The 27,540-nt window shown below is 53.8% G+C and overlaps 1 protein-coding gene across 1 annotated transcript; it reads right to left on the bottom strand.

Moving 5' to 3' along the window:
• Nucleotides 1-26,528, bottom strand: CYS1 (cystin 1). The gene is made up of 3 exons (XM_039478253.2): nt 25,912-26,528; nt 6,817-6,869; nt 1-2,198 (listed from the first exon to the last, which is right to left on the bottom strand). The coding sequence occupies exons 1-3, from the start codon at nt 26,227-26,229 to the stop codon at nt 2,102-2,104; spliced, it is 468 nt and encodes a 155-aa protein (XP_039334187.2). The 5' UTR covers nt 26,230-26,528; the 3' UTR covers nt 1-2,101.
• Nucleotides 26,529-27,540: the final 1,012 nt, after the last annotated feature.

The following is a 27,540-nucleotide window of genomic DNA, read 5'->3' on the forward strand; positions in this document are numbered from 1 at the left end:
TTTTATTTGCTCTTTTTTAAAATTTTTATTTCATTTTATTTTATTTATTAAATTTCATTTCATTTTATTTTATTTTTATAGCTTTATCTGGCTAGCTGCTGTTCAGAAGACACTTTTCCTGAATTCAGGAAAAACTTTTTAAAAGACCTGAGAACAATTCCTGTGACTTCTTAGCGTTGATGAAGTGCATTTACTTTGACATTGATGTAGCTTGTAACGACTTTTGAATTATTTTTTCCCCTAACACTTTGATCGCATTGAGGGCATTACGCGTTTTCCATCAGAAAATGCCGAGGTATCATCTTTTTCTTGGAAACTGATTGAAAGCATCCCATTTTAACAAAATGACATAAAATTATAAACATTTACATGATTACATTCAAAGCCTGATCCATTTGGTGGTACGAAATAAAATGTTAACTTATTTTTAAATATGTATTTGCATTATCATTAAAATATAGTAATGACTTCCACCTTTAGATCAAAAGAAACAGTTGGGCTTGGATGAGCGGTGACGCCCGGCTCTGGGGAGGGTTCGAGCCATGCCCTTGAGGGGCGGCCGCCAAGCTCCAAGCCCCGACTTTGAAGTTAGAGCTTCCTAGCTGTGAGCAGCTGGTCAAAGGCACTCTCAATTAAAAGGTCAAGGAAATGCCCATTTGCTGATGGCCACAGCAGGCCTGTGGGTGTGGGGACAGTGCCAGGGAGCTGGCTGTGGCTTCCTGCCTGCTCTGCCGTGTTCTCAGGACTTGAGGGCTGGAGCTCTTCTCAGGAAACCGGGGATGCCCGGGGGTGGGGCGGAGGGCACCGTGCTGGCTGGTCAAGCCAGATAACCCAGCTTGCACTGGCTCCAGTAGAAGCTGCTGCTGTTCCCTCCTTCCCTCTCTGTCCCGATGCCCTCGCTGGCTGCTGGGGAGGAGCCTGCCGCCTGCCTCCTGCCTCCCTGGACTGCTTTGCTCCCCCCAATTCTCCCTCAGAGTTGTCCCTGCACCTGGACCCAAGCCCCAGACCTGCCGGCCCACAGGCATCCCCTCCAGCTGGAGCCCTGCCCCTGTTCCAAGGGTGCCCTGGGCAGGTCAGTTTTCCCATCTGCAACTAGGAACATTCCAAGGCTCTTCCTGCCTCATTGCTGTGGCTTCCCACCTTCCACCCAGGCGGGAAGGGAATTTAAAAGCCCCAAAGGCACTGGCCAGGCTGCCTGTGAAAGGGAGAACTGGAAAGCCGGTGGCAGGCGGACCCTCCCCGCCTGGGACCTGGGCGCTGGCTCCCCACAGGGAAAGGCAGTGCTGTACCTAGGACGGGGGACCGCCATGGCCGCCCGGACTGGCGCAGTTCCAGATGGTCAGAGCTGGGGATGGCCTCCCAGAGCTGCCAGAGCTGATTTTCCAGAAAGGGAAACTGAGGCCCAGAGAGGCAGCGATGAACCCTACCTCCCACTGCAAATCCGTCAAGGGCTAGGATCAGAGCTGGGGTCCTCGCTCCTCAAAGTGTGGCGGGGGGCTTTGGAGCTTGGGCTGGGAGCTGGTTAGACACACGGAAGCTCAGGCGCTGCCCGGCCCAGCAGCACCCCCAGGCTGCTCCGTGGGGAGTTAAGAAGCACTCAGCTGACGTGGCCTCACCTGGACAGATGGGCCTGAGGCTTGAGGGAGCAGCACAGGTGCACCTTCCACAGCAGAACCTTCCAGAAATGCTATGGCACGGATGCCAGGAGGGGCCCGCTGGTCTCACTCACGCCTTGTGAGCCCTCCCCACTGTGGAGAGCGGGCAACCAAGGGGGCACACACTTCAGGCTCCAGAAGAACCGGGCAGGCTCCCCGCGGTGGGGAGGAGGCACCGGCGGCCAGGCGCACGCACCTGTGGGCCAGCACCACCTGCCTCCTGACGCGGTGGGCACAGCTGATCACCGCCCCCCAGCAACCGTGACCGCCAGCAGCTGGCCCAGGGCAGCACTGTCTGAAAGTGAATTTGAAAGGTCAGCTCTAAAGTATCCGGGAGTGACTGTGTTTTGGAGGCGGCGCAGCTCCTGCTAGAGCTCTGGGCCGGCGCGGGGAGACCCAGCCAGCAGATGCCTCTGAGCCTGGCGGGGGCCCGGAGCGCGCTGTCCTCAGCGGCAGTACTCCCGCTCGATGCTCGCCATCAGCCCCTCTTCCGCGTGGTCGTAGGAGATGGTGGCTGGCCTCTTGCAACTGCTGCCTGGGACTCTGTAGGCGAGAAATGGGCAGGGCTGTCAGCAGGCAGGAGGTGCCTTTTCACGCGTCTCCCCTGGGTACCACCATTGCTACCAGTGGGCCCATCCAGAAACCCAAACTGAAAACCTTTGCCCTGGTACTCCCTGTGGCTCTCTCGCCCAGCACACAGCCACCAGCAGCCACAATGCCGAGCCCTTGCACTGAGTGGACGCCAGCACCTGCCCTGTTTGAGGGAGGGCGGGCTCTGGGCTGGGAAGACCCGAGCTTGAATCCCGGCTCTGCAGTCACCTGCGTGGCAACCTGAGGCAAGGCCAGCCTCTGTTTTTTCTCCAGCACGCAACTTGATTCATGAGTTTGTTCTGAGGTACAAGACAATGTGTGGGTAGCATGTGATGTGGAATCCAGCGCATCACAGCCTTAACACATGGGAATTACGACCAGGCCCAGTGGCTCACACCTGTAATCCCAGCACTTTGGGAGGCCGAGGTGGGCAGATCACTTGAGGTCAGGAGTTCGAGACCAACCTGGCCAACATGGTGAAACTACGTCTCTACTAAAAATACAAAAATTAGCCAGCTGGGGTGGTGCGTGCCTGTAATCCCAGCTACTTGGGAGACTGAGGCAGGAGAATGGCTTGAACCCAGGAAGTGGAGGTTGCAGTGAGCCGAGAATGAGCCACTGCACTCCAGCCTGGGTGACAAAGTAGGACTCTGTCCAAATTAAAATAAAATAAAAGTAAGGGAATTAAGGTCACGTTGTCTGTGTGCCGACATCAGTCCTGTGCCCTCTGGGGTCTCACAGGAGCTGCTCATTCTGTGGAACCACAGGTTCAGGATCCCGCCACTCCCTCAGCCCACCTGGCAGCCTAGCTGAGAGGGACGGAGACCTTAGCCCCTGCTCCTGCTACCTGGGCTCCAGAAAGTGGCCCTGCCAGCCTGGACCCTGCCGGCTCGTCCCGCTATCCCAGACCTTCTGGACTTTCTGTGGACACCTGGGTGGTGCTAACTGCCCCGGACCTGCCACAGCTGTGTTGACAGGTGCGGGCCTTTGCAGGAGGGAGTCCCAGGAGCCCAGGGCAGGGCGTAAAGCCTTGGCCGGGCTGGGCGCTGCTTCTTGGAGACGCTGCCTCGGAAGGGGGTGTGCAGGTCTGCAGCTGACAGGGCCTGGGAGAGGCAGGCCAGCTGCCCACGGCCAGCTGCCCACGGCCAGATGTGGGATGCTGCCCTCCCCGTGGCCAACCAGGGACCCTGGGCAAGGGGACACCGCCGACTGCTCTGCTATAGGTCAGACATCGGGGCCAGCCGCCCCCAATTTCCTGGCCTGGTTCCCTGCCTGCCAGCCTCGGGGGCTGGGCCAGATGGACTCAAAGGTCCCTCTGACCACCGCATTCATACCCCACTGCTGCTCTGAGCATAGCCTCCAGGTCCCCGTCTGGCTCTCTTAGAACTCAGGGCAAGAGCTGGGCCCCCAGCACAGCCACCTGACTTCAACAATTAGGTTCAACTTTGCTATATTTACTTTACCACATACTTATCTACTTCTTCATCTGATTTTTGGATGCATCCCAGAGACAGCTGCAGACATCAGCACCTGCACCCTGAAACACTGCTGGAAGGACCCTGCCTGGGGGGTGAGGGTGATGCTGGAAGGAGACTGAAGAACAGGACATTGTTGCAGCCACAGAGTGAGGCACTGGTGCCTGAGAGCTGCAGGCTGGGGGGCTGAGACTGGCCCGCAGGGTACGCGACTGCCATGACAGCTGGGTGCTACGCTGTGGACAGTGAGAAGCATAGTGGGTACAGGGCAGATGCTGCCAGCCCGGACCCTGGGGCAGGCCTGCTGGGACCTGGGGCTTCCTTCCTGGTGGGAACACAGTACTGATCTTGCTTCCTCATTTCTGCACTAGAGAGGAGCTGGCAGAGCCCTGGGCATTTCCACGCTGAGGGTGGCACTCAGGGAGGCTCCCATTAAAGTATACTGAATGAAAAGGCTTTAGCCGGCACAGTGGCTCACGCCTGTAATCCCAGCACTTTTACAGGCAGAGACGAGCAGATCACCTGAGGCCAGGAGTTCGCGACCAGCCTGGCTAACGTGGTGAAACCCCATCTCTACAAAAAATATAAAATTAGCCAGGCGTAGTGGCACACATCTGTAGTCCCAGCTACTGGGGAGGCTAGAGGCAGCAGAATCACTTGAACCCAGGAGGCCAAGGTTACAGTGAGCCGAGATTGTCCCACTGCACTCCAGCCTGGGCAACAGAGCTTGACTCTGTCTCAAAATAAATACATAGGCCAGGTGTGATGGCTCACGCCTGTAATCCCAGTACTTTGAGAGGCTGAGTCGGGTGGATCACTTGAGATCAGGAGTTTGAGACCAGCCTGGCCAACATGGCGAAAACCCGTCTCTACAAAAAACACAAAAATTAGCCGGGCATGGTGGGGTGCACCTGTAGTCCCAGCTAGTTGGGAGGCTGAGGCAGGGGAATCACTTGAACCTGGGAGGTAGAGATTGCAGTGAACTGAGATCGTGCTATTGCACTCCAGCCTGGGCAAAACGCCATCTCAATAAATACATAAACAGACAAACGAATGAATAAAGTATACTGAATGAATGAATGAATGAATGAATGATGTGCCACTGGTGAGTGGTGGTAACGGAAATGTGAGGGTGTCCTGGAGCGTGCGTGTGTAAAGGTCAGAAGAAATAACAGCTAGTTACCTTCCTTTTGAGAGAGAGAGAGAGAAAAAAAAAAAGAGAAAATAAATAAATAAATAAATGAAATAATAGCTAATTAGTTCATGGTAGGATTGAATCCTAAATAACTTGGGCTGATGGAAACTATAAAGTCCGTGGTGATAGTGCAGGGTCAGAGCTGCGTGGGCCTCCTCACCGCCTCCCTCTCTGCAGTAGCTTCTAACATTGCCCAGAGCCACCACGGCATCCTACTGGGAAGCGATGCCCAGCCATTTCCCCTTGGCATTCAAGGGTCTCCCCACACTTCAATCCTCCCTCCCGCATTCCCTCTACCAACCCCACCTGCCAGTGTCCCAGAAGCCTCCTTCATTCCTCTCTCCTCGGCAAACCCCTATACGTCCTTCAAGCCATCTTAAATTTATATTTATATTTATTTATTTATTTTGAGACGCAATCTCCCTCTGTTGCCCAGGCTGGAGTGCAGTGGCGCGACTTTGGCTCACTGCAACCTCCGCCTCCTGGGTTCAAGCAATTCTCCTGCCTCAGCCTCCTGAGTAGCTGGGACTGCAGGCACGCGCCACCACTCCTGGCTAATTTTATTTTGGCATTTTTTGTATTTTTTTAGTAGAGATGGGGTTTCACTATGTTGGCCAGGCTGCTCTCGAACGCCTGACCTCAGATGATCAGCTCACCTCGGCTTCCCAAAGTGCCGGGGTTACAGGTATGAGCCACTCTGGGCTCGACCCCTTCAAGCCATCTTTGTTTTTTGGTGCTGTGACTCCAATCCCTTCAAGCCATCTGAAACGCCAGCTCTGACCTCCCCTGGAGCCCGCGGCAGGGCCTCCGTCCCAGCGCCTGCACTGTAGCCCTCAGCACCGCTGGGGGGCTCAGGGAAGGACCTCCCAGTGTCTGTTACATAAGGGGGTCCAGCAGGGTTCCTGTCCTGAAATCATTTGTAATTAAGGACAATGGCTAACATTTCCAACCGTTTTCACCCCCACAGTCTTATCTGAGCACAATCACCTGCTCCCAGTGACCTGTTACCACATGAGTTGGAGGTGCACAAGCCAAGGGGGTGACTGGCCTGGGGTAAGAAAGTCATCCCTGGGGCCGGGCGCGGTGGCTCAAGCCTGTAATCCCAGCACTTTGGGAGGCCGAGGCGGGTGGATCACGAGGTCAAGAGATCGAGACCATCCTGGTCAACATGGTGAAACCCCGTCTCTACTAAAAACACAAAAAAAAATTAGCTGGGCATGGTGGCACGTGCCTGTAATCCCAGCTACTCAGGAGGCTGAGGCAGGAGAATTGCCTGAACCCAGGAGGCGGAGGTTGCGGTGAGCCGAGATCGCGCCATTGCACTCCAGCCTGGGTAACAAGAGCGAAACTCCGTCTCAAAAAAAAAAAAAAAAAAAAAAAAGAAAGTCATCCCTGGAGCAGACAGATGAGGCCTGGGCTCTGGGGCCGGGGGACTCTAAAGGAGGAAATTAGATCCTCGCCTGCCACCGGCAAGGGTGTTCAGGGTGGTTTCCCAGCACCGTGCAGTGGAGCTGTACATGGGCCCACAGCTGGCCCTGGACTGCCAGTTCCTTAAGGATGGTGTCTTGTTCCTAAGTCCGGCCATGGCGCCCAGCGCAGCACCTGAGTATGTTTGAATGAGTTAAGGCGCAAATAGGGAATGGGCTGGCAAAGCCCTGGTCTGATCCAGGTCACGGCCTTTTTTAGGCGGGAGAGCAAAGCTGCTGAGAGGGCGAGCTTCCTGCAATCTCCGCAGCAGGACCTTCCCTTAAGGGCCAGGGCTTTGCATTTAGAGCAAGCTGCCCCTGGAAACCTCGTGAGGACCTGGAGGAAAACGGTGCGGGCAGGAGGGCTCTGAGGCTGGCTGGAGTCAACAAAAAGAACCTGCGGCTTCGGGAAGATGTGCCTCCCTGGTACTTACTCACAGACGCTGCTGCTCCCCGGGTGGTCCTCTGTGCTCTGCTCTGCGGACACCTTGAGACAGATGAAAAGAGACATTCAAAGACTGTCAGCAGTGCAGCCCGCCTGAGGCTTTGGCTTTGGCTTTGTGTGGGCAGACGATGGCCACCACTTTCAACCCAGGATCCATAAGCCTCAGAGCTTATGGATCTTGAGCTGTCGAGTTCCATCTACTCATTGCACAGGCGAGAAAACGGAAGCTGCAAGAGGAGAGTGACTTGGAAAGTTTGTGCAGAGAGCAAGTAGCAGAGCCAGGGCCAGGCTCACTGCCTCCCAGACGGCCACTCATGTGAGGGCTCCATCTCTCACCTCCAGGGATCATGTGACCCACTGCCACCTAGCATGAGGACACCCCAAGTGGTCACCTCGAGGGATCATGTGACCCACTGCCATGAGGACACCTTGTGCTACTTCCAGGGATCATGTAACCCAGTCTCACCTAGCACGGTGACACTCGTGTGTCACTCCAGGGTCATGTGACTCACTGCCACCTAGCACAAGGACACCCTATGTGGTCACCTCCAGGAATCATGTGACCCAGTGTCACTTAGCATAAGGACACCGTGTGTGTCACCTCCACGGGTCATGTGACCCACTGTCACCTAGCATGACACCGTCTCACTTCCAGATGCCACGTGACCCCAACCCTACTCTAAACATTGCCCGGAGCCCCTCCCTGCCGCTCTGTCGTGCTTTTGCTTCGTAAGGCAAGGATGTGTCTACACAGCCTGCAGCTGCTGTGGAGTCTATGTTCCAACAGTCCACTTGCCTAACCGTGCCGGGCCGGAACCACCCCGTCTCATCCTCGTTGTCAGGCAAGCCTTGCTACCTGCTAAAGCTTGTCTTCCTGGCTTCTTTCTTTTTGCAAGAGAGTCTTGGTGATTCTTGGCTGTTGGCACTTCCAGGTACAGGGGCTTCTCGGCTTACAATAGGGTTATGTCCCGAAGAGCACATTGGAAAGTGGAAAAATCCTATGTTGAATCATCGAAATCAGGGACCATATACACATATATTATAATCAGCTTGTCATATTTGGGGGGAAAAAGGGATTTTTCTAGGGTTGTATTAAACTACAGATCATTTTAGGGGGACTTATAGATTTATACTAACGAGTCTTCAAATTTATAAATAGGGACTATCTATTCATTTAGGACTCCTTTAGTGTCATCTAAGAAGTTATCATTTTCCCTATAGAGATATCATGGATAGCTCTTTTTATTTTATTTATTGTTTGTTTGTTTTTTGAGATGGAGTTTTGCTCTTACCAGGCTGGAGTGCAATGACAACATGTCAGCTCACTGCAACCTCTGCCTCCCAGGTTCAAGTGATTTTCCTGCCTCAGCCTCCAGAGTAGCTGGGATTACGGTCATGCAACACCATGCCTGGCTTATTTTGTATTTTTAGTAGAGACAGGGTTGCTTCACGTTGGTCAGGCTGGTCTCGAACTCCTGCTCAGGTGATCCACCTACCTCAGCCTTCCAAAGTGACGGGATTACAGGCGTGAGCCCGGCCTATTTATTTATTTTTGAGACAGAGTTTTGCTCTTGTTGCCCAGGCTGGAGAGCAATGGGGTAGGCTCAGCTCACTGCAAACTCTGCCTCCTGGGTTCAAGTAATTCTCCTGTCTAAGCCTCCTGAGTAGCTGGGATTACAGGTGCCTGCCACCACACCCAGCTAATTTTTGTAATTTTAGTAGAGACAGGGTTTCTCTATGTTGGCCAGGCTGGTCGTGAACTCTTGACCTCAGGTGATCTGCCTGCCTCAGCCTTCCAAAGTGCTGAGCTGAGATTACAGGCGTGAGTCACCATGCCCGACCAGATATCTCTTTTTAGACCAATTTCCAGATAGCTACTTGGTAATTTTAATGTTATTGTCAATGTTGTCTTTTAAAAATAAAAATTTCCACCTTCCTGATGCTTCAGAAATGACTGAGATACATGTATTTTTTAAAAATTTATTTCTTGGGCCAGGTGCGGTGGCTCACACCTGTAATCCCAGTACTTTGGGAGGCTGAGGCGGGCACATCAGGAGCTTAGGTGATCGAGACCATCCTGGCTAACACAGGGAAATCCCATCTCTACTTTTTAGTACAAAAAATTAGCTAGGTGTGGTGGTACGCACCTGTAGTCTCAGCTACTTGGAGGCTGAGGCAGGAGAATTGCTTGAACCTGGGAAGCAGAGGTTGCAGTGAGCCGAGATCGCGCCACTGCACTCCAGCCTGGGTGAGAGAGTGAGACTGTCTCGAAAAAATTTTTTTTCTTTCTTTTCTTTTTTTGTTTTTTTGAAACAGGGTCTTGCTCTGTTAACCAGACTGGAGTGCAGTGGCCTGATCATAGCTCACTGCAGCCTCTACCTCCTGGGCTCAAGCGACCCTCCCACGTCAGCCTCTCACGTTGCCACTATGCAGCTAATTTTTCATTTTTTGTAGAGACGGGGTATCACTATGTTGCCCTGGCTGGTCTTAAAGTCCTGAACTCAAATGATCCTCCCAACTTGGCCTCCCAAAGTGCTGGGATTACAGGCATGAGCCACTGGGCTTGGCCAGAGATACATGAATTTATCTTGTGCTCAGCAGTCTTACTGAACTCCCTTATTGTTCTAATAATTTATGGATTTCTTTGGATTTTCTTCCCATTCACATGATCTGGGAATAATGACCATTCGATTTTTCCCTTTCTAATCCTTATACATTTCCCCCCTAACCTTTCTGCACTGGCTGGGACCGTCAGCAGTACAGTGAAAGGAAGTGATGATGACAGGCATCTCCATCTTAATCCTTATTAAAAGGAAAAGTTTCCATCACATAATGAGTGAATAAGATATGTGCTGTAATTTCTTCTCTGGCTATCTTTTATCAGGCCCTTGTCTCTCTATGCTGTGTTCTGGGTCATTTCTTTCTCCCTCTCTCCATCTCACCGATCCTTCTCTTCAACTCTGTCTAATCTGTTAAACCCATACCATTGATATGTTTCATTTTGCCTGTGATATTTTCCATTTCCAGAAGTCCTATTTGGTTATTTTTCAAATCTTCTAGGTCACCTTCTATAGTCCTTGTCCTTTGCAGGTGTTTTCTTTAAACATAATAAACGTAGTTGATTATTATGTGTGTCTGGTGATCTTAGTAACTGAGCTCTTCATTGGCATCTTTCTGTTTATTGTTTCTTCTAAGTCTTGCTTATTTGAGGAGTTGGTTATTTTTTGTCGTTTGCAACTTATCATCATTGAAAAATTCCCTATGGCTATTCTTTGAGGCCTAAGAGGAATGTGCCTCCCTCCAGAGAGGGGATGCATTTGCTTTTGCCAGGCTCGTAGCAGGCATCCCTGGCCTGAAACCACTTTAAACTAAATCTTTTAATTTAATTTAAAGGCTATTAAGTTAATCCTTTAATTTAAAGGATTTAATGTAAAGTATTTTGGACCACCCAGGTGATGAGAATTTAGGCTGCAAATGTAAGAGGTGCCTGGATTGAGCGTATAACTTCTCAGAGTTTGCAAGTTCTTTCTGTTCAAAGGAAAAACTTTAGGGTAAATAGGTGTGCACGACTACAAAGAAACCCACTCCAGCTGCACGTGCTAGTCAACCAGTTTTTGACTCATAAATATAAATGGTCATAAAATAACTCACAGACATTTAAAGGGGGAAAGCGCAAGAAAGAATCATCAAGATGAACCCCCCCGGGCGCCGCGGCTCACGTCTGTAATCCCAGCCCTTCGTGGGGCTGAGGTGGGTGGATCACTTGAGGTCAGGAGTTCCAGATCAGCCTGGCCAACATGGTGAAACCTCACCTCTACTAAAAATACAAAAATTAGCTGGGTGTGGTGGCAGGTGCCTGTAATCCCAGCTACTGGGGAGGCTGAGGCAGGAGAATTGCTTGAACCTAAGAAGCAGAGGTTGCAGTAAGCTGAAACCGCACCACTGCACTCCAGCCTGGGTGACAGAGCAAGATTCTGACTCAAAAAATAATAATTATTATTTTTAATTTTTAAAAATTAAATAGATAAGTCTCTAGGAAAGGCCGAGCAGGTGGACATAGGCCACGTACAAGAAACCAAGAGTCAGGTGGCCTCACCTGGTTGTCAGTGACACTGGAAGCCAGTGTTATAACGGCTGTGAAGGTGTGAGGGAAAGCTGTTTTGAACTCAGAATTTTAATCCCAACTAAAGTATTAATCAGGTACTGAAGCAAATGAAAGATATTTCAGACATACAAAGACTCAAAGTTTATCTCGTATTACCTTTCTGGGGAAAAAAATATTCTTAAAAGATTTTTTTTTTCTAAATCATAGAAGACAGAGGTTTCACGAGCCCAATGGAATTAACCAGGAATGCAAGGTGGTGGAAACTTCTGGATAATGTGTAACAGGCCCAGAAGCAACATGTCAATGTCCAAAGTTTCCATGACATCCATTGAGCGATCAGGGTAGCTGCCCCAAGTATCTGCAGAGCTCATGTGTGAAAGGGCCACACTTCTTCCGCCTGTCCTGGGGCTCAGCGTGTCTGCGCTGGAGGGAGGTGGGTTGTGTTCAACACAGGGGGACTAGGTCAGAGCTGGCTGCGAGGGAGCGGCTGCCCCAGGAGGTGGTGAGATGCCTGTCACCAAAGCCAGACAGAGAGGCTGGGTGATCCAACAGCTGATGCCCGCCGTTTGAATTCAAAATCAAGGCAAAACACACACACTGAAGTCATGTACTTCTACTTCTAGGGTCACCACGAATGCTCAGCAGGTGAGGAGGAAGACTGCAAGGGAAATGAGGGATTAGGCCGGGCGCGGTGGCTCAAGCCTGTAATACCAGCACTTTGGGAGGCCGAGGCGGGTGGATCACGAGGTCAAGAGATCGAGACCATCCTGGTCAACATGGTGAAACCCCGTCTCTACTAAAAATACAAAAAATTAGCTGGGCATGGTGGCACGTGCCTGTAATCCCAGCTACTCAGGAGGCTGAGGCAGGAGAATTGCCTGAACCCAGGAGGCGGAGGTTGCAGTGAGCCGAGATCGCGCCATTGCACTCCAGCCTGGGAAACAAGAGCGAAACTCCGTCTCAAAAAAAAAAAAAAAAAAAAAAAAAGGAGGGATTGAGAAAACAGCATCTTCGTGTGCACCCCTCCTCACCTCCCAGGCCCTGGTGTACTTGGTTCAACGCCAAGGAGCTCCCCAGGGGTTCCCTCCTCTCCCAGCCCGACCTGGTGCCCTCTGATGGATGTGGCTTTACCCTGACTTCTATCACTGCACTCCGTGTGCTGTTTTGTAAATGGGCTGAGATAGAGAACCTCTTTTATTTTTATTTTTTCTTTTTTTTTGAGATGGAGTCTTGCTGTCACCAAGGCTGGAGTGCAGTGGTGTGATCTCAGCTCACCACAACCTCAGCTTCCTGGGTTCAAGCAATTCCCCTGACTCAGCCTCCTGAGTAGCTGGGATTACAGGCATGCGCCACCATGCTTGGCTAATTTTTGTATTTTTAGTACAGACGGGGTTTCACCATGTTGGCCAGGCTGGTCTTGAACTCCTGACCTCAAGTGATTCACTTGCCTCAGGCTCCCAAAATGCTGGGATTGCAGGTATAAGCCACTGCACTCAGCCTTTTTATTTATTTGAGACAGGGCCTTTCTCTGTTGCCCAGGCTGGAGTGCAGTGGCCTGATCTTAGCTCACTGCAGTCCCAACTCCTGAGCTCAAGGGATCTTCCCACCTCTGCCTCCTAAAAAGTGCTGGGATTACAGGTGTGAGCCACCAACCCAGCCTGAAAACCTCTTAAAGCTAAGGCGGGGCCGGGCGTGGTGGCTCACGCCTGTAATCCCAACACTTTGGGAGGCCGAGGCGCGTGGATCACAAGGTCAAGAGTTTGAGACCAGTCTGACCAGCGTAGTGAAATCCCGACTCTGTAAAAATACAAAAATGCGCTGGGTGTGGCGTCACACGCCTGTAGTCCTAGCTACTTGGGAGGCTGAGGCAGGAGAATCGCTTGTACCTGGGAGGCAGAGGCTGCAGTGAGGCAAGATTGCGCTGCTGCACTCTAGCCTGGGCAACAGAGTGAGACTCCGTCTCAAAAGAAAAGAAAGAAGGAATCATCCTTCTTTGAAACCCAGGTTTAGTGTGTTTGGATTTTCTATGTTTTCTTTTTTTTTCTTTTTTTTTCTTTTTGAGGCGGAGTTTCGTTCTTGTTACCCAGGCTGGAGTGCAATGGCGCGATCTTGGCTCACTGCAACATCCGCCTCCTGGGTTCAGGCAATTCTCCTGCCTCAGCCTCCTGAGTAGCTGGGATTAAAGGCACGTGCCACCAAGCCCAGCTAATTTTTTGTATTTTTAGTAGAGACAGGGTTTCACCATGTTGACCAGGATGGTCTCGATTTCTTGACCTCGTGATCCACCCGCCTCGGCCTCCCAAAGTGCTGGGATTACAGGCGTGAGCCACCACGCCCGGCCTGGATTTTCTATGTTTTCTTAAGGAAACTTGAATGTGTACAGTAGAGAAACTCCTACACTGGCTCTCCTGGACCCGACCCAGCTTTCACAATTTTGCTAGTCGCATTCCGTTGCTCACCACCAGAGGGCACTGTTCTCCCCACACAGAGGCCAGGATCCCCAGTGCCCTCGGGAAGCTCCTCTGCAGGGCTTTGCAGGCAGCAAAAGCTGAGCAGAGCAGGTGGGATGTACTTAGGGAGGCAGTGCAGGTAGGGTCTGTGTGTGTGGGGGGGGTGCAGGTAGGGTCTGTGGGGTGGGTGGTGCAGGGGGGATGTACGTGGGGGAGGTACAGGTGGGGTCTGTGGGGTGGGCGGTGCAGGTGGGGTCTTTGTGGGGGGGGCGGTGCAGGTGGGGTCTTCGTGAGGGGGGTTGGCGCAGGTGGGGTCTTCGTGGGGGGGTTGGCGCAGGTGGGGTCTTCGTGGGGGGGTTGGTGCAGGTGGGGTCTTCGTGGGGGGGTTGGTGCAGGTGGCGTCTTCGTGGGGGGGTTGGTGCAGGTGGCGTCTTCGTGGGGGGGGTTGGTGCAGGTGGGGTCTTCGTGGGGGGGTTGGTGCAGGTGGGGTCTTCGTGGGGGGGGTTGGTGCAGGTGGGGTCTTCGTGGGGGGGGTTGGTGCAGGTGGGGTCTTCGTGGGGGGGTTGGTGCAGGTGGGGTCTTCGTGGGGGGGGTTGGTGCAGGTGGGGTCTTCGTGGGGGGTTGGTGCAGGTGGGGTCTGTGTGGGGGAACAGTGCAGATGTGTGGGAGCAGTGCAGGTGGCCTCTGCACGGAGTGGGGGAAGTGGCAGGTGGGCTCTGTGTTGAGACCTGTCTTGCATTGCTGAACATGAGAAGGACTCGTTCCAAAGGGGCTCTGGGAACCCTCCTGGCTGTGAGCTGCCAGTCCAGGGCCCCTCTCAACTGGGAAGGCCTTGCCTTGAAGGAGGCGTTTCCAAAGCCACAGAGAAAAAGGCAAGGGAGACCAGAGGCTTCCAATGGACTGAGGGTCTGAAAGGCTTGTCTGTGCTAGCAGGGTGTAGACTGCATTCAGCCTGACCCCAAACAGGCATCCTCCCCACTGGCCCTGCCGGTGTGGGTGAGGTGAGGGTCACACCCTTGCAGTTGGTTTGAACCCCAGTCCTGCCAGGGGACATAGACAATCACCTTGCCGAGCCCCAAAGTCCTCCAATGTAAATAAGAAAGTGGGACTGGCTGGGCGCGGTGGCTCACACCTGTAATCCCAGCACTTTGGGAGGCCGAGGTGGGTGGATCACGAGGTCCAGAAATTGAGACCATCCTGGCCAACATGGTGAAACCCTGTCGCTACTAAAAATACAAAAATCAGCTGGGAGTGGCGGCACATGCCAGTAGCCCCTACGCAGGAGGCTGAGGCAGGAGAATCACTTAAAATGGGAGGCAGAGGTTGCAGTGAGCCGAGATCATGCCACTACCCCAGCCTGGGTGACAGAGCAAGACTCCGTCTCCAAAAAAGGTGGACTGAACCATCTCTGAGGTCCCTTAAGCTCAAGTCATCTCAAATTTTAGTAATGTAAAGAAATGACAGTGGTCTGGCCATTTATTATCAAGAAACAGAGCTTAGTGGGGATCAGAATGGCGGCCTTGGCCAGGGGCTGCTTCCCTGCTGGGTAATGGGCTCAGGGCATTTGGGAACAGAAGGGCTACTGTTCTGCCCTCCTCCCTGGAGCCTGCCTCAGCCCGAGGGGACGCAAAGCTCCAAGTCTACGAGCTCTTGGTCAGCATCTCTCAAGGAGAGCATGAGCTGGCATCGTCTTGCCCATGGCCTTTCTGCACCCTGCCGTGCCCAGTGCCCAGCAGCAGCCACCACGGCCTCTCAGCAGGGCAGGGAGCGTGAGGCTGTTCCCCTGACTCTGATGCAGCCAGGCTTCTAACCATCTACCGCAGCCGGCAGCCAGGGACGGTGGAGGGAGAGAGCCTCTGAGGTGGGCGGCTCCTCCCCTGCCTCTAGGCACTGGGCTTCTCACACCTGGAAATCCTACTCTTTTTATAGAACCCCAGAGAGGACAGTTCTTTCTTCAGTTTTGGGTGTTCTCCGTGTTCCAGGCCTGGCATCCCTCCCCAGCCATCCCCACGCTCTCCCTCAGCGACCGTACTCTGGTGTGGCACCAGCCACTCTCCAAATGCTGATGTCCACAAAGTGACAGTGCCAGCTCCAACCAGGTTTTGTGGTTGCCAGGAATTTCAGACAGCGCACGCTAATTATCCAGCGAAGAGTCGGAACTCAACTGTACAAAACTAGGCCCACGTGGTTCATGGCATTCTCTTCTCAATGACACAAGCAGACGATCGTGGAGTCTTTCTAGAAACGCATCTTCCCTTGCTCGTCACACTCGGTGGCTCACCTCACCTCCTCCTCCACCTCTTACCAGGATTCTTCCCCCACCTGGGCTCCTCCCCATGCATTCTCCCCCAGCGCCACTGTGCAGCCTCCCACAGCACGGGTGGGCAGACACACAGGAAACCAAGAAGCTGCTTGGATCTGGAGATGGGAACTGGGGAAAATGGCGGAAACAGGTGGGAGGGAAACTTCCCTTGCGGCTACCTTTTCCATGTCCCCTCGTGTGCCTGTGAGTTACCTCTTCTCGTTTTTAAAATAATAAAACACAGCACAGGACAGTTCGACCTCTTAGCCTGGAATCTGGTGAAAATGTGACCCAAACCCGTCTCATTGGTTTCTGCTCTCCGACATCGCCTGGCTGAATGGCACATAAACTCCAGGCTATTCAGAAGGGCTTCTGGGCCAGGCATGGTGGCTCATGCCTGTAATCCCAGCACTCTGGGAGGCCGAGGTGGGCAGATCACCTGAGGTTAGGAGTTCAAGAACAGCCTGACCCATATGGTGAAACCTTGTCTTTGTTAAAAATACAAAAAAAAATTAGCCAGGTGTGGTGGCACAGTCCTATAGTCCCAGCTACTCAGGAGGCTGAGACAGAAGAATCACTTTGAACCCAGAGGCGGACGTTGCCGTGAGCCGAGATCAAGCCATTGCGCTCCAGCCTGGGTGACACAGCAAGACTCTGTCTCAAAAATAAATAAATAAAAATAAAGCCGGGCGCGGTGGCTCAAGCCTGTAATCCCAGCACTTTGGGAGGCCGAGGCGGGTGGATCACGAGGTCAAGGGATCGAGACCATCCTGGTCAACATGGTGAAACCCCGTCTCTACTAAAAATACAAAAAATTAGCTGGGCATGGTGGCGCGTGCCTGTAATCCCAGCTACTCAGGAGGCTGAGACAGGAGAATTGCCTGAACCCAGGAGGCGGAGGTTGCGGTGAGCCGAGATCGCGCCATTGCACTCCAGCCTGGGTAACAAGAGCGAAACTCCGTCTCAAAAAAAAAAAGAAAAAAATACTGAATCTATGTCTACTTGATTCAACCAAAATTTCTTCTCCAAGGGTTCCTTTGATTTTCACGAGAGCATCTAATGCTCAAAACCACCTCTTATCCCGCCCATTCGAGGACAGATTTTCTGGTGAATTCCGCGTCTAGCAGAGCCATCCCTACCACCGTACACTCCTGCCATGCTGTAAAAGGAGCCTTCTAGTGAGAGCTGACTGCCCCGAGTGCCTGTCTCCTGTTCCCCATGAACTCCAGCCCAAGGCGCCCCCACCACTCTCTGACCATCTCTCACCAAGGACCCGCATTATAGCAGCAAGCAGCACTTCCAGGAGCTGAGCACGCCCTCCGTCCTAAGCACCTTCCTCCCTTGGCTTACAGATGCTGCCTTCTCTTGGTTCTCTCCCCTTTACTGACTGTTTTTTAGGATGCCCCCATTTCGCTGGGCACAGTGGCTCACGCCTGTAATCCCAGCACTTTGGGAGGCCGAGGCGGGTGGATCATGAGGTCAAGAGATCGAGACCATCCTGGTCAACATGGTGAAACCCCGTCTCTACTAAAAATACAAAAAATTAGCTGGGCATGGTGGCACATGCCTGTAGTCCCAGCTACTCAGGAGGCTGAGGTAGGAGAATTGCCTGAACCCAGGAGGTGGAGGTTGCGGTGAGCCGAGATCGCGCCATTGCACTCCAGCCTGGGTAACAAGAGCGAAACTCCGTCTCAAAAAAAAAAAAAAAAAAAGGAGGGATTGAGAAAACAGCATCTTCGTGTGCACCCCTCCTCACCTCCCAGGCCCTGGTGTACTTGGTTCAACGCCAAGGAGCTCCCCAGGGGTTCCCTCCTCTCCCAGCCCGACCTGGTGCCCTCTGATGGATGTGGCTTTACCCTGACTTCTATCACTGCACTCCGTGTGCTGTTTTGTAAATGGGCTGAGATAGAGAACCTCTTTTATTTTTATTTTTTCTTTTTTTTTTTGAGATGGAGTCTTGCTGTCACCAAGGCTGGAGTGCAGTGGTGTGATCTCAGCTCACCACAACCTCAGCTTCCTGGGTTCAAGCAATTCCCCTGACTCAGCCTCCTGAGTAGCTGGGATTACAGGCATGCGCCACCATGCTTGGCTAATTTTTGTATTTTTAGTACAGACGGGGTTTCACCATGTTGGCCAGGCTGGTCTTGAACTCCTGACCTCAAGTGATTCACTTGCCTCAGCCTCCCAAAATGCTGGGATTGCAGGTATAAGCCACTGCACTTAGCCTTTTTATTTATTTGAGACAGGGCCTTTCTCTGTTGCCCAGGCTGGAGTGCAGTGGCCTGATCTTAGCTCACTGCAGTCCCAACTCCTGAGCTCAAGGGATCTTCCCACCTCTGCCTCCTAAAAAGTGCTGGGATTACAGGTGTGAGCCACCAACCCAGCCTGAAAACCTCTTAAAGCTAAGAAGGGGCCAGGCGTGGTGGCTCACACCTGTAATCCCAGCACTTTGGGAGGCCAAGGCGCGTGGATCACAAGGTCAAGAGTTTGAGACCAGTCTGACCAACGTGGTGAAATCCCGACTCTGTAAAAATACAAAAATGCGCTGGGTGTGGCGTCACACGCCTGTAGTCCTAGCTACTTGGGAGGCTGAGGCAGGAGAATCGCTTGTACCTGGGAGGCAGAGGCTGCAGTGAGGCAAGATTGCGCTGCTGCACTCTAGCCTGGGCAACAGAGTGAGACTCCATCTCAAAAGAAAAGAAAGAAGGAATCATCCTTCTTTGAAACCCAGGTTTGGTGTGTTTGGATTTTCTATGTTTTCTTTTTTTTTCTTTTTGAGGCGGAGTTTCGTTCTTGTTACCCAGGCTGGAGTGCAATGGCGCGATCTCGGCTCACCTCAACCTCCGCCTCCTGGGTTCAGGCAATTCTCCTGCCTCAGCCTCCTGAGTAGCTGGGATTACAGGCACGTGCCACCATGCCCAGCTAATTTTTTGTATTTTTAGTAGAGACAGGGTTTCACCACGTTGACCAGGATGGTCTCGATCTCTTGACCTCGTGATCCACCCGCCTCGGCCTCCCAAAGTGCTGGGATTACAGGCGTGAGCCACCACGCCCGGCCTGGATTTTCTATGTTTTCTTAAGGAAACTTGAACGTGTACAGTAGAGAAACTCCTACACTGGCTCTCCTGGACCCGACCCAGCTTTCACAATTTTGCTAGTCGCATTCCGTTGCTCACCACCAGAGGGCACTGTTCTCCCCACACAGAGGCCAGGATCCCCAGTGCCCTCGGGAAGCTCCTCTGCAGGGCTTTGCAGGCAGCAAAAGCTGAGCAGAGCAGGTGGGATGTACTTAGGGAGGCAGTGCAGGTAGGGTCTGTGTGTGTGGGGGGGTGCAGGTAGGGTCTGTGGGGTGGGTGGTGCAGGGGGGATGTACGTGGGGGAGGTACAGGTGGGGTCTGTGGGGTGGGCGGTGCAGGTGGGGTCTTTGTGGGGGGGGCGGTGCAGGTGGGGTCTTCGTGAGGGGGGTTGGTGCAGGTGGGGTCTTCGTGGGGGGGTTGGTGCAGGTGGGGTCTTCGTGGGGGGGTTGGTGCAGGTGGGGTCTTCGTGGGGGGTTGGTGCAGGTGGGGTCTGTGTGGGGGAACAGTGCAGATGTGTGGGAGCAGTGCAGGTGGCCTCTGCACGGAGTGGGGGAAGTGGCAGGTGGGCTCTGTGTTGAGACCTGTCTTGCATTGCTAAACATGAGAAGGACTCGTTCCAAAGGGGCTCTGGGAACCCTCCTGGCTGTGAGCTGCCAGTCCAGGGCCCCTCTCAACTGGGAAGGCCTTGCCTTGAAGGAGGCGTTTCCAAAGCCACAGAGAAAAAGGCAAGGGAGACCAGAGGCTTCCAATGGACTGAGGGTCTGAAAGGCTTGTCTGTGCTAGCAGGGTGTAGACTGCATTCAGCCTGACCCCAAACAGGCATCCTCCCCACTGGCCCTGCCGGTGTGGGTGAGGTGAGGGTCACACCCTTGCAGTTGGTTTGAACCCCAGTCCTGCCGGGGGACATAGACAATCACCTTGCCGAGCCCCAAAGTCCTCCAATGTAAATAAGAAAGTGGGACTGGCTGGGCGCGGTGGCTCACACCTGTAATCCCAGCACTTTGGGAGGCTGAGGTGGGTGGATCACGAGGTCCAGAAATTGAGACCATCCTGGCCAACATGGTGAAACCCTGTCGCTACTAAAAATACAAAAATCAGCTGGGAGTGGCGGCACATGCCAGTAGTCCCTACGCAGGAGGCTGAGGCAGGAGAATCACTTAAAATGGGAGGCAGAGGTTGCAGTGAGCCGAGATCATGCCACTACCCCAGCCTGGGTGACAGAGCAAGACTCCGTCTCCAAAAAAGGTGGACTGAACCATCTCTGAGGTCCCTTAAGCTCAAGTCATCTCAAATTTTAGTAATGTAAAGAAATGACAGTGGTCTGGCCATTTATTATCAAGAAACAGAGCTTAGTGGGGATCAGAATGGCGGCCTTGGCCAGGGGCTGCTTCCCTGCTGGGTAATGGGCTCAGGGCATTTGGGAACAGAAGGGCTACTGTTCTGCCCTCCTCCCTGGAGCCTGCCTCAGCCCGAGGGGACGCAAAGCTCCAAGTCTACGAGCTCTTGGTCAGCATCTCTCAAGGAGAGCATGAGCTGGCATCGTCCTGTCCATGGTCTTTCTGCACCCTGCCGTGCCCAGTGCCCAGCAGCAGCCACCACGGCCTCTCAGCAGGGCAGGGAGCGTGAGGCTGTTCCCCTGACTCTGATGCAGCCAGGCTTCTAACCATCTACCGCAGCCGGCAGCCAGGGACGGTGGAGGGAGAGAGCCTCTGAGGTGGGCGGCTCCTCCCCTGCCTCTAGGCACTGGGCTTCTCACACCTGGAAATCCTACTCTTTTTATAGAACCCCAGAGAGGACAGTTCTTCCTTCAGTTTTGGGTGTTCTCCATGTTCCAGGCCTGGCATCCCTCCCCAGCCATCCCCACGCTCTCCCTCAGCGACCGTACTCTGGTGTGGCACCAGCCACTCTCCAAATGCTGATGTCCACAAAGTGACAGTGCCAGTTCCAACCAGGTTTTGTGGTTGCCAGGAATTTCAGACAGCGCACGCTAATTATCCAGCGAAGAGTCGGAACTCAACTGTACAAAACTAGGCCCATGTGGTTCATGGCGTTCTCTTCTCAATGACACAAGCAGACGATCGTGGAGTCTTTCTAGAAACGCATCTTCCCTTGCTCGTCACACTCGGTGGCTCACCTCACCTCCTCCTCCACCTCTTACCAGGATTCTTCCCCCACCTGGGCTCCTCCCCATGCATTCTCCCCCAGCGCCACTGTGCAGCCTCCCACAGCACGGGTGGGCAGACACACAGGAAACCAAGAAGCTGCTTGGATCTGGAGATGGGAACTGGGGAAAATGGCGGAAACAGGTGGGAGGGAAACTTCCCTTGCGGCTACCTTTTCCATGTCCCCTCGTGTGCCTGTGAGTTACCTCTTCTCGTTTTTAAAATAATAAAACACAGCACAGGACAGTTCGACCTCTTAGCCTGGAATCTGGTGAAAATGTGACCCAAACCCGTCTCATTGGTTTCTGCTCTCCGACATCGCCTGGCTGAATGGCACATAAACTCCAGGCTATTCAGAAGGGCTTCTGGGCCAGGCATGGTGGCTCATGCCTGTAATCCCAGCACTCTGGGAGGCCGAGGTGGGCAGATCACCTGAGGTTAGGAGTTCAAGAACAGCCTGACCCATATGGTGAAACCTTGTCTTTGTTAAAAATACAAAAAAAAATTAGCCAGGTGTGGTGGCACAGTCCTATAGTCCCAGCTACTCAGGAGGCTGAGACAGAAGAATCACTTTGAACCCAGAGGCGGACGTTGCCGTGAGCCGAGATCAAGCCATTGCGCTCCAGCCTGGGTGACACAGCAAGACTCTGTCTCAAAAATAAATAAATAAAAATAAAGCCGGGCGCGGTGGCTCAAGCCTGTAATCCCAGCACTTTGGGAGGCCGAGGCGGGTGGATCACGAGGTCAAGGGATCGAGACCATCCTGGTCAACATGGTGAAACCCCGTCTCTACTAAAATTACAAAAAATTAGCTGGGCATGGTGGCGCGTGCCTGTAATCCCAGCTACTCAGGAGGCTGAGGCAGGAGAATTGCCTGAACCCAGGAGGCGGAGGTTGCGGTGAGCCGAGATCGCGCCATTGCACTCCAGCCTGGGTAACAAGAGCGAAACTCCGTCTCAAAAAAAAAAAGAAAAAAATACTGAATCTATGTCTACTTGATTCAACCAAAATTTCTTCTCCAAGGGTTCCTTTGATTTTCACGAGAGCATCTAATGCTCAAAACCACCTCTTATCCCGCCCATTCGAGGACAGATTTTCTGGTGAATTCCGCGTCTAGCAGAGCCATCCCTACCACCGTACACTCCTGCCATGCTGTAAAAGGAGCCTTCTAGTGAGAGCTGACTGCCCCGAGTGCCTGTCTCCTGTTCCCCATGAACTCCAGCCCAAGGCGCCCCCACCACTCTCTGACCATCTCTCACCAAGGACCCGCATTATAGCAGCAAGCAGCACTTCCAGGAGCTGAGCACGCCCTCCGTCCTAAGCACCTTCCTCCCTTGGCTTACAGATGCTGCCTTCTCTTGGTTCTCTCCCCTTTACTGACTGTTTTTTAGGATGCCCCCATTTCGCTGGGCACAGTGGCTCACGCCTGTAATCCCAGCACTTTGGGAGGCCGAGGCGGGTGGATCATGAGGTCAAGAGATCGAGACCATCCTGGTCAACATGGTGAAACCCCGTCTCTACTAAAAATACAAAAAATTAGCTGGGCATGGTGGCACATGCCTGTAGTCCCAGCTACTCAGGAGGCTGAGGTAGGAGAATTGCCTGAACCCAGGAGGTGGAGGTTGCGGTGAGCCGAGATCGCGCCATTGCACTCCAGCCTGGGTTACAAGAGCTAATCTCCGTCTCAAAAAAAAAAAAAAAAAAAAAAAATTAGTGGGGCGTGGCGGCACACATTTGTAATCCCAGATTCTCATGAGGCTTAGGCAGGAGAATCACTTGAACCCAGGAGACAGAGATTGTAGTGAGCTGAGATCATGCCATTGCACTGCAGCCTGGGCAGCAGAGCAAGACTCCGTCAGTAAATAAATAAATGTAGTATTATTTATGGCTGCAATCAAGCAAGCCTTTCCTCTGTTCTTGGGAACCTTCTAACACGTTGAAGAAAGGCCAGCTTCTACATATGGGTTGTCACGCTGCCTCATCCAATCTCCCAAGTTTTTCCTAGCTCAGTGGGGTCTTATTAACTCAGAGTCCTGTAAAACGTGCAACTAAGAGAGCATCAGTGAAGGGATGCCATCTATAAAGCATGAAGGCATGAACTCCACACTCAAGTGTACTGGCAGAACCTTCAGAACCCGTCAATGATGAGGCTGCAATCTTTTGACTTTGTCTCTCCAGACCTGAAAATAATGAATTGGACCCAAGGGCTCCCTTATAGCTCAAATAATCTGTGGTTCTGGGGTTTATTCAAGAAATATTTATGGTGCAGAAGATACACGTAGCCAGGTAAGTGTGGCAGATCACGCCTGTAATCCCAGCATTTTTGGAGGCCAAGGCAGGCGGGTCATCTGAGGTCAAGAGTTCGAAATCAGTCTGGCCAACATGGCAAAACCCCATCTCTACTAAAAATACAAAAATTAGCCAGGCATGGTGGCGGGCACCTGTAATCCCAGATACCTGAGGCTGAGGCACAAGAATTGCCTGAATCCGGGAGGCACAGGTTGCAGTGAGCCAAGATCACACCAGTGGACTCCAGCCTGGGGCAACAGAGTGAAACTCCAATTCAAAAAAAATAAAAGACGGCCGGGTGCGGTGGCTCAAGCCTGTAATCCTAGCACTTTGGGAGGCCGAGGCGGGTGGATCACAAGGTCAAGAGATCGAGACCATCCTGGTCAACATGGTGAAACCCCGTCTCTACTAAAAAAAAAAAAAAAAAAAAAAAAAAATACAAAAAAATCAGCTGGGCATGGTGGTGCGTGCCTGTAATCCCAGCTACTCAGGAGGCTGAGGCAGGAGAATTGCCTGAGCCCAGGAGGCAGAGGTTGCAATGAGCCGAGATCGCGCCATTGCACTCCAGCCTGGGTAACGAGAGCGAAACTCCATGTCAAAAAAATAAAAAAAATAAAAAATAAAAGATATACACAGTTTACATCCAGAAGGGCAACTGCAGCTGGCTGACTTCCACACCTCCTGAGCCCATCTCCTCTGCAAGCCTCTCACAGCCACTGCCTCGGTTCAGCACTCGGCCACCTGGACCATTGCAGGCCCTTCCCCCCACACACAGGTGGTCACGTTATCTCTAGTCTGACTCTGTCCGGTTCAGCCTCCCCACAGCAGCTGGCGTGACCTTCCTAAAACACAAACTGTCACAATCCTTACCTTTCCGATGCCCAGAGCTTTTCATAGTAATCCAAGCTCCCTAACGTGGAATACCCCTGGCATGGCGCACCGTGGCCTGGCATACTCTCTTAAGACCTCTCTAGCCCATGCTCTGGGCACCAGCTGCCCCAGCCACCACTGACATTAGGCGTGCGGTTCTCTCTGCACAGAACTTGCTGCCTGGCTCATCCACAGACCCTTCCAGATTCGGGACAACTTCGAAATTCATCCCTTCTGGAATGCCTGCCGGCCTCCCTTGGGATCAGCCGCTTCCTCCTGTGGCCCCTCGACACGGATCTCTCACCGTCCTGCTTTCCACTTTTTGTCCGAGACTCTTTTCTCCCTCATTGAGCTGCACACTTCTTTAGGGCAAGGGCTATGCCGTGTGGCCTCTTCCCTAGCACCCACAGCGGGACCGGGGCTCAAAGGATAGCTGGAAAATGACGGAAATAATGAGCGGCCACCACGATGACTATCAGCAAATCAGAGGGCGCAACTTCCACGCTTGCTCTTTGCCTCTCATTTTCACCTCCAAGTCTCCAGAGCACTTGAAAATGAACACTCGGCCGGGCGCGGTGGCTCACGCCTGTAATCCCAACACTTTGGGAGGCCGAGGCGGGTGGATCACGAGGTCAAGAGATCGAGACCATCCTGGTCAACAGGGTGAAACCCCGTCTCTACTAAAAATACAAAAAAATTAGCTGGGCATGGTGGCGCGTGCCTGTAATCCCAGCTACTCAGGAGGCTGAGGCAGGAGAATTGCCTGAACCCAGGAGGCAGAGGTTGCGGTGAGCCGAGATCGCGCCATTGCGCTCCAGCCTGGGTAACAAGAGAGAAACTCCGTCTCAAAAAAAAAAAAAAAAGAAAATGAACACTAAAAGTAACTGCCTCCTTGCTCTGTGCGAATTCCCCCCAAATCTCTCAGCTATTTGTCCACTCTCAGTGTTATATAACTGCAGGCTGATGTTGTCTTAAAGGAATCTTGTTATATAATTCAGCCCTCCTCACTGTGGCTCCCTAGGGCTGTTTTTAAAGATGGTAAAGGAGGGTAGCAGGGAACCGGGGCCGGAGGGAGAGAGCTCTGTGCACTGTCCCCTGGAGCTGTCCCTCTTCCCCGCCCTCCCTGGGGCCTTTTCAGGATCCTGGGGTGCGGTGGCCGCCCAAGAAGGCATCTCTTTTGATGTCCAGCGGCTGCCAAGCAAAGCCTCCGGGACGCCAGGGAGGAGGATGCGGCCCCTGGCATCCTCCCTGCGCCCGGGAGCGGATGTTAAAGATCTTGTTCATTCAGCTCTGCTGGAGTGAAGACGGTGGCCAGACCAGAGTGCTCCTTTTATTGGTTTTTTTGAGAACAGCAAGACTGTTATTACAAGTATTCAGGAGAGAGAATAGGAAGCGCAAAAGAGATTCCGCAGCATCTTAAAAATAGCAGTAACGTGAGAATTGCCTGCCAAGCAAGGCGAGGATCCGGATGGGTGGGCAAGGCAGGCGCTTCTGAGCCACAGTCCGGCGGCCGTGCCACCTCCCGCGCCCCGTTCCAGGGCAGCTCGGGAAGGCCAGGCGGGGGCTCTGGCCCGAGGGAAGCCAGAGCCTGGCACACTCCACCTAGGGGTGTCCGCCCCGGCCGTTCCCAGCGCGATCGCCCCCAGGCCTGAACACAACCCGAGACCGGGCAGAGAGGGAGGAGACCAGGGGGCTCGGGTCGGGGAGACCGGGGGCGGGAAGGGCGCTCGGCACGACCCGCGCGACCGGCGCGACGGGCTGGGGTGGGGACGCGCAGCCGGCGAGTGGGGTCCCCGCCGTCCCCCGAGGCCCCGCGCTCCCACACTCACCAAGCTCCCCTCGCCCGCGACGGGTCGGGGCCGGGCTGGGCGGCGCGGGGCGGGCTCCGGGGCTACCCAGGCCGCAGACTCGGCCAGCAGCTGGTCCAGCAGGCGCAGCGTCTCGTCCCGGCCGTCGGGGGGCGCCTCCGGGCTGGGGTCGCGGCCGGGCGCCTCCTCCGCGGCTGCCCCGGGGGCCTCTGCCGCCGCCGCCGGCACCCGCCGCCCAGTCCCGCCCTCGGGGACTGCCACGCCCGGCTCCCCGGGGAGGCTCTCAGGACTGCGCCGCCGCCTCAGGGTCCGGCCGCTCCGGCTGCTGCCGCTGCCCATAGCGCTCCCGCAGCTCCCGGGACGGCCGAGCAGGCCTCGTGCGGGGGCGCGGCCGGGGGCGGGGACGCTGGGGGTGCGGTCGGGGCGGGCTGCAGGGGCAGCGCGGGGCGAGGCCGGGAAAGCAGGCGCGGCCGGGGGCGAGGGCGCCGGGGCGGGGGTCGCGGTCCGAGGGCTGCCGTGCCGGCCTGGAGAGGGCGGGCGAGGCGGTGGCTGCACAGGCGTCCCGTGGCTGGGGGGGCGCACGCCGGCCCTTGGGAGGGGCGGGCCCGAGACCCCGGCGAGCGGCCCTGGGTGCGGGCGCGGCCTCCCCTCCCGGGTTTCCCCCCGCCGTCCCCCCAGTCCCGCCCACGGGCCCCCTCAGTCCCCGCCCTCCGGTCGGCCCTGTCCCAGCCGCGTGGAAGAGCTGGACACGCGGGGGACCCCGGCCGGTTTGTTCATTTATGGAAACGTCGTCCCTAGACGACGCTCTCCCGGTCCGTGGGAGGCGGCGGGAGGATGGGGGGACTTCCCAGCGCCTGAGCCCCCTGGGGATGCGTGGGGTGAGTGGGGGTAAGATCCCGAGGGCTGCGCGCGCTGCCTTCGCGGGGTCCGGCCCTCAGTGCGCCCCGGCCTTTCAGTGTCCGCCAGGCCTGAGACGCCCGGAGGGGGAAGGGGCGATCCTCCCGGCACCGACGGTCCCCTCTGGCCTTCCCCTTGCCTCTGTAGCCCCAGCGGAGACTGGATGTGTGAAGGTTGAGCCTCATCAAAACCCCCAAATAGTAATTACTTTGGGGAAATAACAACTTTTAAAATGAGGGAGACACAGAAAGCAACCCCGCCCCCAGCCCCAGGAGAAAAGCAAAAGGAAATACCAGTAGGTGGTGGTCATAAGTCTAGCTTTTGGTCTTGAATGTTTTTTTTTTTTCCTTAACCGATTCTCTTTTTAAGTGAACTAACCACAACCCAGAAGGGTACAAAACGCTCCGAAGCTGTCGGATTCAAACCCAGCGAGCCTTCCTGTTGGTTGGTCCTGTATTTTACTTAGAGGCGAATACTTCCTTCCCTTGCCCTCCCTGCTTTCAATTCCAGTCTTTCCAAGGCAGGGCAATTCAAAAGTCCAGGGTTTAACTCACCTATCTTGACTTGACATTAACTCTGATACTGATTGGATTCCAGAATAATTGTGAAAATGGAATTTCGGCTAAATTTTCCCAACCACAGACTTGAAATTTTACTATTTTATCACTTCAGAGGTAGACCTTAAAAACCATATGCCTAAGAAAATGGAATAAAAATGGGACTCGAATCCATATCCATTTATTTTTATTAAGA

This window comes from Saimiri boliviensis, chromosome 1, assembly GCF_048565385.1.
Source record: "Saimiri boliviensis isolate mSaiBol1 chromosome 1, mSaiBol1.pri, whole genome shotgun sequence".
NCBI classification, from domain to species: domain Eukaryota; kingdom Metazoa; phylum Chordata; class Mammalia; order Primates; family Cebidae; genus Saimiri; species Saimiri boliviensis.